This window comes from Micropterus dolomieu, linkage group LG15, assembly GCF_021292245.1.
Source record: "Micropterus dolomieu isolate WLL.071019.BEF.003 ecotype Adirondacks linkage group LG15, ASM2129224v1, whole genome shotgun sequence".
NCBI lineage: Eukaryota > Metazoa > Chordata > Actinopteri > Centrarchiformes > Centrarchidae > Micropterus > Micropterus dolomieu.
In genome coordinates this window covers 6,977,961-6,993,645 of record NC_060164.1, presented here as the reverse complement: position 1 = coordinate 6,993,645, position 15,685 = coordinate 6,977,961, and the positions used below count along the sequence as shown (strand labels likewise).

General features: G+C 40.9%; 1 protein-coding gene across 1 annotated transcript in view; it reads left to right on the top strand.

Annotated features, from left to right (window-relative positions):
- Positions 1 to 666: 666 nt before the first annotated feature.
- lrrfip2 (leucine rich repeat (in FLII) interacting protein 2) overlaps positions 667 to 15,685 on the top strand; it is a 25,214-nt gene continuing 10,195 nt past the window's right edge. Inside the window, exons 1-15 of the mRNA XM_046071397.1 lie at positions 667 to 873; positions 2,106 to 2,266; positions 8,197 to 8,283; positions 9,385 to 9,444; positions 9,588 to 9,626; positions 9,828 to 9,893; positions 11,642 to 11,689; positions 11,785 to 11,853; positions 12,109 to 12,198; positions 12,767 to 12,823; positions 13,218 to 13,271; positions 13,419 to 13,475; positions 14,001 to 14,072; positions 14,382 to 14,495; positions 14,917 to 14,958. Coding sequence (XP_045927353.1) covers positions 2,177 to 2,266; positions 8,197 to 8,283; positions 9,385 to 9,444; positions 9,588 to 9,626; positions 9,828 to 9,893; positions 11,642 to 11,689; positions 11,785 to 11,853; positions 12,109 to 12,198; positions 12,767 to 12,823; positions 13,218 to 13,271; positions 13,419 to 13,475; positions 14,001 to 14,072; positions 14,382 to 14,495; positions 14,917 to 14,958 — 945 coding nt within the window. The 5' untranslated portion in view covers positions 667 to 873; positions 2,106 to 2,176. The remainder of the gene's footprint in view (positions 874 to 2,105; positions 2,267 to 8,196; positions 8,284 to 9,384; positions 9,445 to 9,587; positions 9,627 to 9,827; positions 9,894 to 11,641; positions 11,690 to 11,784; positions 11,854 to 12,108; positions 12,199 to 12,766; positions 12,824 to 13,217; positions 13,272 to 13,418; positions 13,476 to 14,000; positions 14,073 to 14,381; positions 14,496 to 14,916; positions 14,959 to 15,685) is intronic.

Here is a 15,685-nt window from a genome sequence, read left to right as displayed (position 1 = left end):
TCTAGGCTATACCCTTTACTCTGAACAAGAACTATCTTAGGCCAAGTGAGTTTAGAGTAGGGCAGCGTAATTACCTGAAGAAAAAAAACAACGAAAAGGCCTCAAATAGGGTGAAACCAAATTCCGGATCTGAGTGATGTCCACAGCCAATCATTTTTACAGATGGCTAGTTTATAACTGGTTAACTTCTGTTGCATTGAATGTTCACACCAGAGGCTGCTACAGTGTTCTTGATTAGATTGTGAACTCATTTAGGCTTAAAACCATTTCTAAATATAAATAATATTTCTTATTTAAAAATACTTTGTTGTAGCCTATGTGACATTTTAGCAATGAGAAGCGTGTATAGACTGAACAGGGGTCAGATGGGAACAGACTAGACTTACGGATTGACCTAGGATTGACAGAAGCAATAAATAAATTGTAAGAAGGGAGGGTATTTATAACAATACCAGCAGTTTGCGTCATTACTCGTTTGAACAATTTCCATGCTGTCAGCCCCTAAAAACCGAATACTGGAAAGCCACCTCGTCTGTAGTTATACAAGACGCATTAAGTATCACTGAATGGAAAACCGCTCTCTCTCTCAGGCGGTAATAGCAGATGACATGTGATTTGTCTGACGGACCATGAAGGCAGCATCACACCCTAATTTTTCCCAACATCCGGGACCTTTGGAGCTAGCCAGTGTGTGTGCAAACTGTGTGAGGAGGGCTGTGGAGAGCGCTGGAAAGGCGGACTGATGACAGCTGTCAGTGTGGACAAAAACACTACCAGTGTCTGAAGAGAAGCCGAATGGCTCTCCCCTAAACCTCCTGGAGAAAAGAAACAACACTTTGGCAGTGCCGCGGGTTATTTAAAGGTGTCGCCAAGGTAACGATTTGTTTTAGCGGTAGGAAATATGACGGGAGGATCAGTGCCAGTTTGCCCTGTCTGTCTCTCAGGAGAGTCGAGGGTAGCCCCACTGGCTATCCAAGCTAACTACCTGCTAAACTGGTCAGCTAGCCTTGGCTTCCAGAGTCGAGTCCAGTGTCGTCGGTGCTGTCGGTCATTGCCGTGGAAAGGACATGTCTGGATAGTTTTTATAAAGCCCCAGCTTCAGCGGAAGCGGAGTAAGAACCTAAAAGGGCAACGCTAGCGAACTTTTTAATGAGATTTTTGGGAGAGCGAAATGCTAGGTAGCACTCGTAGCTAGCTTATTCATGAGCTGGCTAACATTAGTCAGTGTTAACGTTATTATAAGAAGTTAGCTACGCTAACAGTGCGGTACGTTGGTGTAACTTTAGCTTTAATCTAGCTAAGGTAACGTTAGTTACTATCTCTTTTCCCAAATGGACATGGCACAGGGACAGTAATGTTAACGTTAGCTAAGTTGGTGTGTGGAAAATTGTTCGAGTAAAGGTTTCAGTAAGTTAGCCGAAGTTATTTCATTGATCTTAGCAACTTACTATCCTCTTGTCAATTGATCAGTGCTTATCCGAATTCATTGATGTGTAGGCCAGCGCTTCTGAGGTGGTAAGGCTGGTAATTTTGAATGTTGGATCCACAGCATTTAGATCATCACGTCTTCAAGGAGTGCTCATGCCTCGCTTAGGTCCTCTGACTCAGCCAGGTCCTAAACTAGGCGTTTTCCCCCCTGTCTTTACCAGCCAGCCACAGCGCTCTTTTGTCTATGTTATCTGTCAACTTTGCCATTGTCTAGATGTCCATCAAATACTAGTACTAATATACCAGCTGTTAATCCAAGTCGTATTCATGAACATTCATGGGTGGGATCAATTTCAAATGTCTATTATCTATTGTCATTCCCCTCCTGTAGACCTCATTAACTGTCGTGTAGACGAGTGTTATGGTAAAATGCTGGTTGCAGTGGTCCTACATGTCACATTAAAGCTGGTTCATGTCAGCCACAACTGTTTATCAAAGGGGGGAGGGGGGAGGGGGGAGGGGGGTCATGTTAGTGAGATTAGACTATAGGAAACTATTCAGAATGAAATATGGTCTAAACTACAGACAGCCTAATGCATATGACAGATTATTTTAACATAGCTTTGTTTACACAACTGTTAAAATAACTTTATTTTGTTACTGTCCTTTTCCACTAGGTATTTACATACAGCTCTGTGTATTTTCTGGCCTCACACATCATTGGTGGAGCTACAGTTGAGGGAGCAACATGGGGACACAAGGCTCTGGCAGAAAGCGTGCCCCTCTGAAAGATCGGTTCTCAGCAGAGGATGAGGCCTTGAGTAGTATTGCCCGGGAGGTAAGTTCATACTCCATCACATACAACCTGTCTTTTCATCTGGGAGCCAACAGGATTGGATCTGGGCTATATTCTCCGTATTTTCCTCCATTCATATATCACTTCAATGCTAATGTAATGTATCAATGCTAATAAGGTTTTGTCCAGCGCAAATTATCTTGTTTGTCCTCATCCAAATAATAATAATAAAGTAATGCATTATAATAATGAACAGTGCATTCAGACATAAAGATAAAGGGAACATGAGAAGACATTTAAAAAACGTTATCAGCGCTTATGGCTGACTATGACTATGGCTGAAAGAGAGACCTTTTAAAGTAAAACATATGATATGTTATATTGCCAAAGCCTGGAAACGTTAATGCGTGTGTAGGCTATTTTTAGTTGTATCTATAGTCCATGTATCATTACCTAAACCAAAGACGATGCTTTGATCATCTTCCAAGTGTTATGCTTTTAAATTGTGTTATAAACGTCTAGAAAGTATTTTAAGTAACGGATTGGGGTTCCCTATTATTTATTAAATTGACTCCGACAGAGCTAAAATGAATACATTGGACTTTGTGCCAGACACAGCTGCAAAATATTTGGAGAAATCATTGTTTGTTTTTGAACATGTCCAAATTTGTTTTTTCTAAAGATTGTAGGAATTATTCAACTATACATGTATCTAACACCAATGGATGAAAAAATTAACTATTCATTACAACAGTGATAAATTGACACAAAAGGAGCAGAAATATATTAAAGTGATTTTATAGATGGAGCAAACGAAAGCTGTTCGATGATAATGAAGTTAACTTTAAATAACTCTGCAGTTCAACAGGATTTGACTTAAGTGTGTGTTGCTTTGACAACAGCTCCAGATAAATTATTTGAATATTGGGAGTATGCTGCAGAGTGCACCCTGGCATATCATTTCTCATGTGTCAGACTTTAGGCTTTCTTACAATATTCACCCAGGATTTTAGATGTTGAGATAGAAACGTATCTACTACGCAATAAATTACGTTGATTTAAAATGTAGTTGTCAAAGTTGTGTCTGCAAATAGCATTCTGAAGCACATACGTATATGTAGATATTTAAATTCTGCTGGTTAAGTTGTATTTCAGCCCAAGCGAGTGGAGACAGCTGGTTTGGACCACAGAGAGATTGACTTGACTTGTAGTGTTTTCGTTTGTGGGGGGAAAAACACGGGCAGAAGAGAGGAGTTGCCTAGCTTGTAACGACATGCCCTGGGATTATTCCATTTTGTTCCACAGCAGGGCTGCCATTCCTTTCCCTTTTTTTCCAGAATGAGGTGGCTAACACCCTGAAATGCAAAGATGCTTTTTCAGAGTTTTAATGTCTTTTATGTTTGGTAGGTGAAATAGCCACATTGTCTGCAGATCTCTGCTCAGTTCAAATGAATTCTTGCTTTTAAAAGGTATAAATGTAAAACTGGATAAACCAGCCTTTCAAAGATTTATATTAACCTATTTTAATAATGTTTCATCTGTGCTGTTGAAAGAGAGTGCAGTGCCTCATTCTTGGGCACTAAGCACAAGGCTCCATTTGCTCTCTTTATAGTCTTGCAGGCCAATCATAGAAACATGAGTCATCCGACCCTCCCAGTCAGGCCCTAAATCTGAATCTCTTTGTGGGACAAACCAGAGATTAGATCAACTGTGCTGGGAGTTCAAGGGGTCAGTGTCTTACTTGTTGCACATCACCACCCTCCCAAACAAATCTTCAAGACACTGCAGCTTCTTCCTCGTGTTGTCTGTGCCTGATTAAGAAAAGTTACAGCATGCCTGCCTGTGCTTGGCACGGATCACTGCTGAGAATGAATTTGAGCCTGCACCGTCACCAACCCAGTCTTGAGGCCTATTACATTACTGGGCAGTCAGTCCTTTTGAATACCAGCAGCTTGCTTACGAATCTGACAGTGGCAAAGTGTTAGAATCAGATGATCATCTCATACCCGCGTTGTCCCTCGGATCAGGATCAAAGGGAGCTAGTGGTGCTTGAACAATGCAATCTTTGACTCTCCCCAGTGTACAGAGGGTGTGTGTGTTTATGTGAAAGTTATAGTTCATAGTCCATATTATTTTATTTGTGATATCAACAAGTCGTTATTGCAATGGAAATTCTTTTTCTTTTTCTGTAAACGGTTAGGAAACTGTTTAGGCTGCAGAGGAAAAAAAGTAGAAATTACAGTGTCTGTCAACACCTGATACACAAGGACTGTCAGATTGATCCAACTTCATCACATGATAATGTAAGCTTTTTAACTGTTGTAGCATTTTATTGTACATCTTTAAATTTTGTGTTTTCTGTCATTATTGGTACCATAAGTAAGTACCATAAACACCAAGCAGTCAACATTTTGAAGGACTACAGTCCTAAAGTTTTAATGTTGCAAGAGAGACCCAAAGGCTAGTCATTTAGATAACTTAGATTTGTTTCGTGCACCTAGAGACTGACTGTGCAGGCATGTTTTTAGTGTTTTGAAGCTATTTTATACTTTGCATACTAACGGTCTTGGGGTTTTGATGATGATGATGATGATATTGAAGTGAATTGTGTTGGCTTAACTTGACTGTTGTTTAAACTGCCAGGGATTATTGCTAAATATTTAATTTATGTTGAGGGATGTTGAAGTATACCATTTACTATCAGCATTATTATTTTCCAGGAGCCGTTTTGCAGAAACTTAAATCTTAAATAAACTTTCCTAACTAGGATAACTGTTAGGCTGTCCTAACTTTTACTTTTCCACCAGGTAGTGTTTGCTAACTCATTTAATCCACATGGTTGCTCTTTTATTGCTTTTTCAAAGTCAACAAAATGTCAACAGGTGGAACTTAATTGATTCTACCGATGCGTTTGATGACAAAACTTGTTAGTAGAAAGGCTGTAGGCGATGTAACGCTAGATAATATCTCATTGTGTAACATAATGTGAAGGTTTGATGTAACAAAAAAAGGATCCTAATGCAAGTCTTTGATAGGAGGTCGTTAAATTCTAGAAATACATGAAAAACATGATGACGTTAGCCCGCAGCCTTTATTGTTATTAGCCTTTTTTTTTTAACCATCATTATTAACTTTCCCGAGAAGAGTAGCCTAAGGGTTTCTGCTCGGGTCAGTGAGGGAGCACAGGAGGAGCCACCAGCGGTTTCATCTGCTCTTTGGACATAACAGCTGTAAATGGACTTATTTTCTTTTTGACAGAATCAACCGGATGTGTCTCCCCAGTTAAGTGTTATGTGGATTTGTATTTCACGACGGAGGTTACAAACACCTTTAAGTCACTTGACTTGAAGTTCAATGATAGTTGTTTCTGCTCCAGTTTCAGTGTATGTTTCATAAAAAAAACTACCAAAAACCAGCGATTAAAAGCCGTTTAGCTTGGCAAAATGAGAAAAGTGGCATAAAAGATAGAGATAAGATAGGATGAAGTAAAATAAGATAGGATTCCTAAAGTAAATTGGGATTTGCTTCTGTAATACCAAATTGAGACACTCTTCCTATTCTGTAATACGGCCCCAGCACTCCAAAACTCCAGAATAGTTATTATCATTTGCAGTGATGTTATTATACGAGAAAAGTAGTAAATGCCTACATTTCGTTGGAACTACTGTAATTAGTGTATTAAGTGGTTTTAATCAAACAATTCAATGTTTGAGTGCTCCAGGTAATCTCATGCTGGATTACTGGACTCTTGCTTATGGCCCAGAGTGCTGGAGGTGTGTTTGATGGTGAACTTCTTCTGCTCAGGTTACCCTTCAAGCCCCATGACATGGCTGTCAGAGAGCTGGCCGGGCTATAGATAGGACAGAGACAGAGAGCTCAGCTGTGCTGCTGTGCAGAGCAGGCCACACTGTCCGACAGCTCAACAGGTGCAGAGCACAGGGCCAGCCGTCTCGCTTGCGTTCTCATTTGCTCTCTCTCCTGATACACTTGCAATTTCACTTCCTTTTTCACCTTGTGCAAAGCATGTTTCATTGTATGACCATCAGTTAGACTCCAAAATCACACACCGGCCGTAAAAATGTCCCACATGGCGTTTTAACTGTAAGTGGTTTGGTTTGGTTTTCATGCAGTTTTGGAAAACAACTCTTGTTTAGTAAACTTATTCACACACAAAAAGAATCATAAATCATTTGATGATATACCTTACATTCATCAATAATGATGCAGTTTAATAAAACTTAATAAAATATATTAAAACATTTTGAAAAAAGCTCATCACAAAGTCTTCAAATTGCTTAACTAAAACTAATGGTCTGACCAACTCGGTGCAGGTCAGTTCCTCCTACTATTTACTCTACCTATGCCTCAGCCCCAAGTCCTTTTCTGTTTTTAAAATGTTTTTGGCAATAACTAGGCTTAACAGCTTCCTTTTGCACAACACCAAATATACAGGTAAAAGAAACCTGAATTGGGTGGTTGTTCAGCATCATTATAAACAGTTTGTTCACTCTAGGCTATTATTGAAACAGGAATAGCCTTTACCCACTGGTCTACTATTCAAGCAATGCAGATAAGAAATTGCAGGAATGCTGACAGACTGTTTGTCTGCAGTGAGATACTGTACACACCACACTCGGACACACCACACTATGGACTGTCTTTTATTTAAAGATAAAGGGCTAGGCTCCATGAGGAAGTGTGCCTTTCTTTGTTGGTGGGATGTTCAGTTTCACGGCATGTACAGTATGTAATTGGTATTATGGACCTAATGGAAGGACAGTCTACATAGTCACCTAAATTAGCTCCTTCTGCTGAGGTACTCTGTAAAAGTACCTTCTGACTCAGTTGGGGGCAAATTGCATGATAACTGTTCTCACTTTTCCCCCAGAGGAGAGTTTATTGGGCATAGTTTGGCTTTGACTTAGATTTGTTTGGGCTTCGGAAGGTTGAGATAGTTATTGCCTGTGTTTTTTTACAGACTGAGCAGAACCACGCTATTGTGACTCACTTTGTTTTTTTTTCCTATGATCCTGTGCTCTGTGTGTTTGTGCACTTTTGCCATGTCCCCCATGAGGTATTTAAATCAGCCCTCCTGAAACTGATGGTTAGCACATGTTGTTGATGAGGCATCCCAAACGCTCACTCTGGACAGCACTACAGAGCTGTGACTCATGGACAAAACAGGTCAGCTAGGGCACACTGTACAGTTTGGACTGTTATGCTGGACGGTGTCCATATTACAGCCCAACCAGTAGTGGATTTGTTAGACTGATGTCCATATTAAAGGCCAAGATATGTGGAACAATACACTTACTGTTTCTAAATTACCTCAAATTTATCTTTGGCATTTCTGTACTGCAGTTTATTGTTACTTAAGGACCCAAGCATATACCCATACAACTTTACATTGGTCAACTAATTGATCACATGGGCTCTGGTTTGTTTTTGGTGAACTGCATTAATTCCTGTGTGAGGTTACCACTAAGTCTCTAAAACGGTGTGGTCTCTTTTTGAATATTAAGTTGTTTTAAGAAAACATTTAAAAAGAAGTATTAACTATTGCAATAATACATTTTCATCAGGAGACGAGGCATTATAGACGGGACACATCTTATCTTCTGATGCTACATTATATATCTGGGGGAAAAAGGTAGTTCATCATTTTAAATATTTTTATTTGATTTGTTAAATATATCTAAATGATAAACTACTATGTAATTTTTTTATACCAAGCAGCATTACTATGAAGTCAGCCTCATCATTAAAAGGTTGGTTAATTAATTTAATTAGTGTATCTTTTTCTGTTTTGTCTTACAGGAAACTGATGACTAAATTCTACTGTGTGATTAGTTTTTGATTGAAGCTATCCTTGTGTTTATTCCTTGCACTCGTTGGGAGTGTCCTCAAAGAAAGACACCTTTTTATGAGTTTCTATTCATGGCTAACATGTGTGTTCATGTTGTGTGTCACAGGCGGAGGCGAGGCTTGCAGCGAAGAGGGCGGCTCGAGCAGAGGCCAGGGATATTCGAATGAGGGAACTTGAACGGCAGCAGAAAGAGGTATACAACACAAAATAGACCTGACTGGCAAACATGTACTGAGACCATTACTTGACCCATCAAGCAAACATGGAAATTGGCTCTCCTCTGTTTATTTTTGTGTGTTGTTTTTAAATGAACTCTGGCCAGTTACTACAGAAACTGACTCTGTTTGCAGGCTGCTAATCTGCATCCATAGTCACTGGTACGGAGGAGCTGTTTGGCTCTATGCCTTGAAAGACTTTTTTTATTAATCTGACAGGTCATACACAAAAATACCACTGTCCAAACCAACAGAAAGAAAAATGACAGTGCTGCATGTCCACAGATGAAACCAAAAGTTCTATTCCTGAAATAAATGTCACCCGGTATTTCACATTTCAGCAGTTTTTAGTGAAGTATGATTGTATGTTTTTCCTGGCACTTCCTCCCCTGTCTAGCTTTCTTACCGCTCATCCAGTGGTAGCAACAGAAAATGGGGTCAGATCCACCAGTGGATGGTAGGCGAGCGCAAGAGAGTGTTGCAGCCTCTCACTTCACTAACATAGCCTGTTGTGTGGGATTGAGCCCCAGTCAACCCTGAACTTTTAGCTACACTTGATTCACAGACTACACTGTACCTCACTGTGGAAGTATGTCTCAGCAGTGTATTTGCTTTGGAGACAGCGTAATCTGTGGCTCTGTGTATTTGTAGAGCGAGTAGTTGGCCTTTGACATTATTTAGGGTGGGTGAGTCTCCATGAAAGATGGTGGTTTGGACATTTAGCTCTACTCCTCAACCTCCAGCTACTTCAGTAATAATGGATGCTTTTGAATGTGAACTTCTACATGTGAGATGTCAGAATTTTTTTATTGTGTGCTTTTTAAAAAGAACAGATGACACAAAAATGTGCAAATACAGTATCTGTTCTTGTATATAATTAATCATGCTGCTGTGCTTAAAGAGGATAACATTTGCAAATGTTTATGACATCCGTTTGATTATAAACATGATGACAGAAGTTGCATGGTTTGGGCTTTGCATAGCAACTGTTGAGCATTGTAGTGACCTTACTCACCCCTGTGATTGAGCCTCTCGACTTTTACTCTATAATCTTTCCCAACTTTCCTTCCTTACTCCAGGCTGACTCAGAAAAGGCCAGATCCTCTAGTAGTAGTAGATCCAGCAGCCGTCATCGCCGGGTCTGTATCTCCCCCACACACTTCCTCTTTGTCTGCCTGTATTTCCTTTCTTCTTTCTCCTTTAATCCCGCAGTTAATCTCTCATCACCCATGTTCCTCTCTGTCTGCTTTTCTACTGTGACTCCATGTTTCCACATCAACAGGGGCTGGATGATGATGTCATGTCAGTCCGCAGTTATAGGGTGCGTACATAATATATCCCGGCCAGTTTTATTATGACTGCGCTCTCATGGGGTACACTGATGTGTGAAAGCCATTGTACTTGTTAGGAAAGCATCATTTACATTTGGGTGAAATATTTTTATTTGGTAGGGTTTCATTTGGGTCAAAGCATAAAATGCTGTTTCTCCTGATGTTTGCTGTTATCTGTTTTTTATTTGAAGTCAACCTCATCGTCAGCAAAGCATGACTTGGGGAGTCGATCCAGTTCCCGTAGAAAAGATGCCCTGGTGCGTTGTGTGTGTGCATGTATGTGAGAGCATAATGTTTATTTGTGGGAGTTTGTCAACTGATTGAATACCTGGATTCTCAGCATATAATCAGAGGTCAGATGTGGCTAACTGTATTGTGCTAAACAGAACTAACTTAGATTTAAAAGGATGTGCTCAGTAGAAACCAGCTGTTTTCAGATTTTAAAATTTCTTGGTGTATCCACTAGGTTTGGGCCGATAGACGATGCTATCGTCCATCGGCGATGGCTGACAGACATCACGACGTTGAGCAGGTGTGACACCAAAATGTGTGACCTATCAGATTCTGTGACCCAAATGGGGAGTTAAGGGCCAGAGGCTTTGTTGACGATGTGAAGCGGCTGCAGTTTGGTTAAGTTTAGGTACTAAAAGTACTTTGTTATGGTTAGGAAAACATCATCGTTTGGGTTTAGTCACAGAATCTGATATGTCACAGATTTTGGTGTTACACCGGCATCGTGATTGTAAAACCCCCGCCCCCCAGCAAAAAAGAATTATTGTAATTATACCACCCTTTGAAATCAGGTTTTTATTACCACAAACATTCTTATCATTGTTTTTAAGTATGCTTTGCACCTGCGTCGGAATTCTCTGCTCCCCACACTCTGACACACTCACACACACCTACACCTCAGGTCAACACCCCGGCTTGCCCCGCCTCTCTCTGCCTCACTCTCTCACCCCCCTCCATTTTCTCCATCAGCAGTATGTTTTATAAAGTCGCCAAAAAGACTGAGACCTCCTTTTTTTTCCTCCGTATATATCCACCTGCGACCCGTTATCATGGCAGCACGTTAGCCGCACGTCAGCTTATTAATGACGCAGCCTATCAAACAACTGAAACCAACATCTGCACCCTGTGTGTTCACTGTTGCTTTACCTGGTCCATAAAAAATCCACCTCGACCTGTAATGTAACTTAATAGTCTGCCAATTTTTTTTTTTTTTTTTTTTTTACTGAGTGAAGTCTGTGCGAGAACACATGCTCATAAGATGTCAGCTGCCCCCTCGTGCGTGCCCGCGCACCCGATCATCCATCCCGACGTTTCATTGCAGACATCGTCCGATGGAAATTTTGTAGACATCGCCCAACCCTAGTATCCACTTTCCTTCAGTCTGTTTCATCTAACTCTGCTACATCTATACCCTTTTCATATCAGTTTTCCATATGACAGATTAGGTTATACCTGGAACGACACTTTGTTACCACATTTAGTTTCTCCTGCATCACTCTTGAATATGTTGCTGGGTTGCTATTCTGATGGACCTTTTTGTACTTTGACAAGACATTTCAGCAGTTAACGGCTTGAATCTGTTGCACTATACAATCAACAGTATGGACAGTATGCACCCAGAAACCCAAAGGACATTGCCAATACTTGTTTTCAACAGTATTAAATGGGGAACAGCATTTGTATCCATTGATACAAAAAAGTTTAACTTTAGGCGGATGCTGCATTTTCAACATCATATTTTCTTTATTTAATAACATTACACAAACATCATAATGGGCAGAGTGTCACTGACAAAAGTTTTTGTTCCTTTGCTGTGTCGTTGGCAAGGTGTGGAAAACTGTTTGGTTTTCTTGATCAGTTGCTGTGTTGGTTGATGTGTTGTTTGCTAACCTACTGTTAGTGAGAAAGTGCAGACCTAACAGCAACCTATCAGCTTCTCAGAAAATTGATCATCTTCTGATCATAATTCTTGTGACTCCTGCTCTCTCTTCAGTCCGATGGCCTCTCTACTAGCTCCACCCTCAAGACTTCCCGCTCCACTGTATGTACCAGTGTGGTTATCTTTTGTTTGTCACTGCCTCTGCGCTTTTCACCTTTTGTCACTTTTTTTCATGTACATTTTTTCTTGGCAAACAGAGTTCTGTGTACAATGATCTGCATGGCCATAAAAAGGCTTCATCCAGCTCTTCGAAGAAGGACCTGCTGGTCAGTGTACTCCTTTAGCGTCTGTGTCTGTGCTGCAGCCTCAAGCATGGAGGCAGTGTAGACTAATCATAGTGGCTTGTGGTGGTGATTTACTGTTCTACACCTTAACCCTTGATAAGATTAACTATTACGCATCACAAATATATTAGCCAGGTGGTGTTGAATGTGTCTGAAATAGATATTAGTCCGACACTTGAGGATAATGTTTGTTTGTCGATGTTTGTTTGAGGTCACATTATGTTGCTACCCTTCCAGACTGGACTGTATCATGATCAAAGGAACTACACCAGCCTAATGAAGACCAAAGCACCGCCTCTTCCCTCCACTTCCACCTATCAGCCTCGGGTCGGTCTCTTTGACAGTGCTGTCCAACTTTCAACCCTTTTTACCCACAGGCTAATGTGGTTAAATGACAATTAAACTTAAACCAGAGCCAGTTGAAGCAGTATATTCCTATCTGCATGCACTAGTTTATTGGATATTTATATGCCTAACAAACTTGTTATGTAACTGCAATGTCATAAAAGCATCAAAGCAAATGAGAATCATGGTTTTGTAGGCTGATATGTGGCTGATAGTCCCTAGTATGTCATAGAAATCCAAAGTTTAATTTTTAGATTGAGATCTCTCTTCCTTGTAAAACAGCTCTTATGCTCCTTTGAATTTATGTAAATGAGTTGCTTACTGACAAAGGTGGTGTACAATCAGCATTAAAACAGTCGACAGGGACAGTGTCACCTGACCTCGCTTCTCCTCTCAAAACCTTTGGTCAAAACCTTTGGTCCTAAATGTTAGAGTCAGCAAAACATTCATCCTGTTTCCATTTGCTGCAGCTCTTTAGTCTCTCTCCACCTCACATTCCCACTACAGCTTTCCTCTGTCCTCTAAACCCTGATCCCCTCCTCTCTGACAGGCCACCACTTCCTCGTCCTCCACCACTGGCACGGGGCTGTCTCGCAGCTACAGCATGGTTAGTTTTTGTCCACTGAGTGACCATCATCTCACTGCATGACTCCTGTTACCTTTAGAAGTAGACCTCCCCCCTCTCTTGAGACTACATACATGTGATTGGATGCCCAGGGTGGCTGGGACCGCTTATATTTAGCACTTGGACACTCTGGAGCACTTGGCTCTGGCCAGACATTTGTGCTTCAGTGAGATAAGGCAGGAGTTTGTGTGAAGCCAGGGCTTTTGTTATAGAATATTAAAAGGAACGGCCTACGTGATGTTGGAAATACAGAGTGTTTCTGTTTATTGCATGGCCCAGAGAAAGTCATTCTACTCAATCTGTTTAGCTAGTGCGTCAAAGATTTATTCTCCCTGTTTTGCTGAGTCCTGTCATTGTCTCCCACGTGCGCCCTCAGGCCTCGATTTACGATGACACCGGTCTTTATGGCTCAGGGTACAGTTCAAAAGCTGTAAGTCTTCTGAATGTTTTAGCAATTTCACCACCACAGCAGCTTACTGTTGTGCCTGTGGCCTGACGTCTGTTTTCATGTTGATCTGTTGACCCTGTCCTCTCCTCCTCCTCCTCCTCCTCCTCCTCCTCCTCGTCCTATCTGCAGCCCTCTGAATACAGCTGGTACTCCTCTGGAGCCAGCTCCACCCGCAGCAGCCCTGTGGTGAGCACCTTTTAAAACCACTGCCACCCTGCATGATGTCAGCCAACACCAAACACAGATGCCCACAACTAACAAGCTTCCCCTCGCCCCCTCTAAGTATCAGATCTCCCTCCTCCTAGGCACAATGTTGATCACCCTTACCAAACTGGCTACAGCTTGCACAGGGAACGACGTCATTTACTGACGTTAAAGTGTGTGAATAAAGAATTTCTTCTGAAGCACTGTGCAGGCTAAGATGTTGTAGTAAGTTTGTCTAATCTGACTCGGTTCCAGTTGGAGCATTTGTCAAAAATATCCTAATTGCATGGATGAATTGAATGAACTGAATTGACAATCTTTGGAGTGATCCAATAATCTGTCTAATACAGACACTGCTACTGGTTGTTTACGGATTGCTGTTTGAACAAGAAGTGTGTGTGTGTGTGTGTGTGTGTGTCAGTCAGAGAAAACCATGGGCATGCGGCCATCCTACGTTACTTTGGCTCCTCATCATGTGCGTGTGTTTGTATGTGTGCGTTTTTTCAGTCTTCCTCAGATGATGACACTGTCAGCAGCGTGTCCCAGGAGCGCTTCAGCAGAGGCCGCAGGGACAGTGTGGTGAGCTGCAGGGACTGGGACTGTACAACATCTAGACTGATGCCGTTCTGTCACATTGGCTGATCTAATAATCAAAGATTTTTAAAATTTTATTAATTTATTGTATTGTACTGCATACATTTCAGCTTAATACCTATCAGAAATTATGAATGCCTTGAACATGAAGAGTGATCTCCTCTGGCTGTATACGTCATTGTTTCCTTCTGTCCTTTTTCCCTCTGATGATTTTTTTTGGCCTTTATTATTCTTTATTTCTCTGCCTCTGTCTCTATCCTTGTCATTGTGTGTATGTGTGTGTGTTGCGAGCAGTCGTCTGACTTCTCGGACATTAGCGAGTCGGCTGCTGATTATTTCAGCCGCTCCAACCGAAGAGGCAGTATTGTGTCTGACCTTGATGATTTGAGCATTCCAGATCTGGACGCTGTAAGTGGATAAGCTAAGTTCACAACAGTGGGCTTGGAAGTGCAGTGCAACACCACTGATGAATTAATTATTTTATAACTGATGCATGAATAAAATTAACATTTGGTTTTCAAAACTCCCCACAGTCTGTTTTGTACTGACAGCTTTATAAATGAGAGAGATTTAGCTGCAGAGTGCAGCGGCATGGACTTCAGATGTCTTCTATAATGGAGTGGTGTGATTCACTTAGTGTTTCATTTGCTTGTTTGAATGTCGAACTCTATATCATCTGTGAACATGCAGCACTTATCCCAGACTCATATTAACTCCTGGACTAACTCCCTGATTTACAGATGAGGAAACGGCTCCAAGCATGACACAGGAAGCATGTTTTCAAAATAGTATGTATCTCATTTTATAATATTTCTTCTCTCTCTTTCAGCTGGATGAAAAGTGTGACAAGCAGTATTCAGATTTTAGTCGGGTGAGTGCACCATTGTTCAGCATATGACTTTATTCATTCAAAATCTTCTGTGGTGCCTGTGTTTGGAAAATCAGTAGCTACATATAGGGACCACTGAAGCAGATTTTCTCAAGAATATAACTACACACCAGGGCTGTGTGGAGACCACAGTAATGCTAGACAAGTTATTTTGTAGTCGAGCAAATTTATTTCTTGTTCAAACCTTGTGTTCACTGCAACATATTCACTCTTTTAATCACATAGTGAGTAAGAAAATGGAAATATGATGAATGAACAGTAATGCGTATAATACATTGTTTTCTATGCCATAGTAGGCAGCTGCCATGTAACCACAACACATCAGCCAAGAAACATTATGTGGCTTTTATGCATACATGCTTTGGAGATTGTGAGCCAGGAGGATTAGAACTGGGCAGGATCTGTGCAGAGAGACAGAAAGGCGCACAGATGCAAAAGATTACAAGACACTGGAGATATGATATTATAAATATATTTAATTGTCATCAGCACTATGTGATATGTAAATAAAGCACTAATGGGCTGATTTACTAACATCTCATAGAAAGGGTACTAAATTGCGTGTGCATTCTAAAATATTGCACATGCACCTGTTATGGGTGATTTACTAAGAATTGTTGCGTAGATGACTACAGGTGCAAACACAATGGAGGTGGCCGTATTTAAATGAGAATTTTGCGAGTTTTAATGGGTTCCACCATGGAGAGTT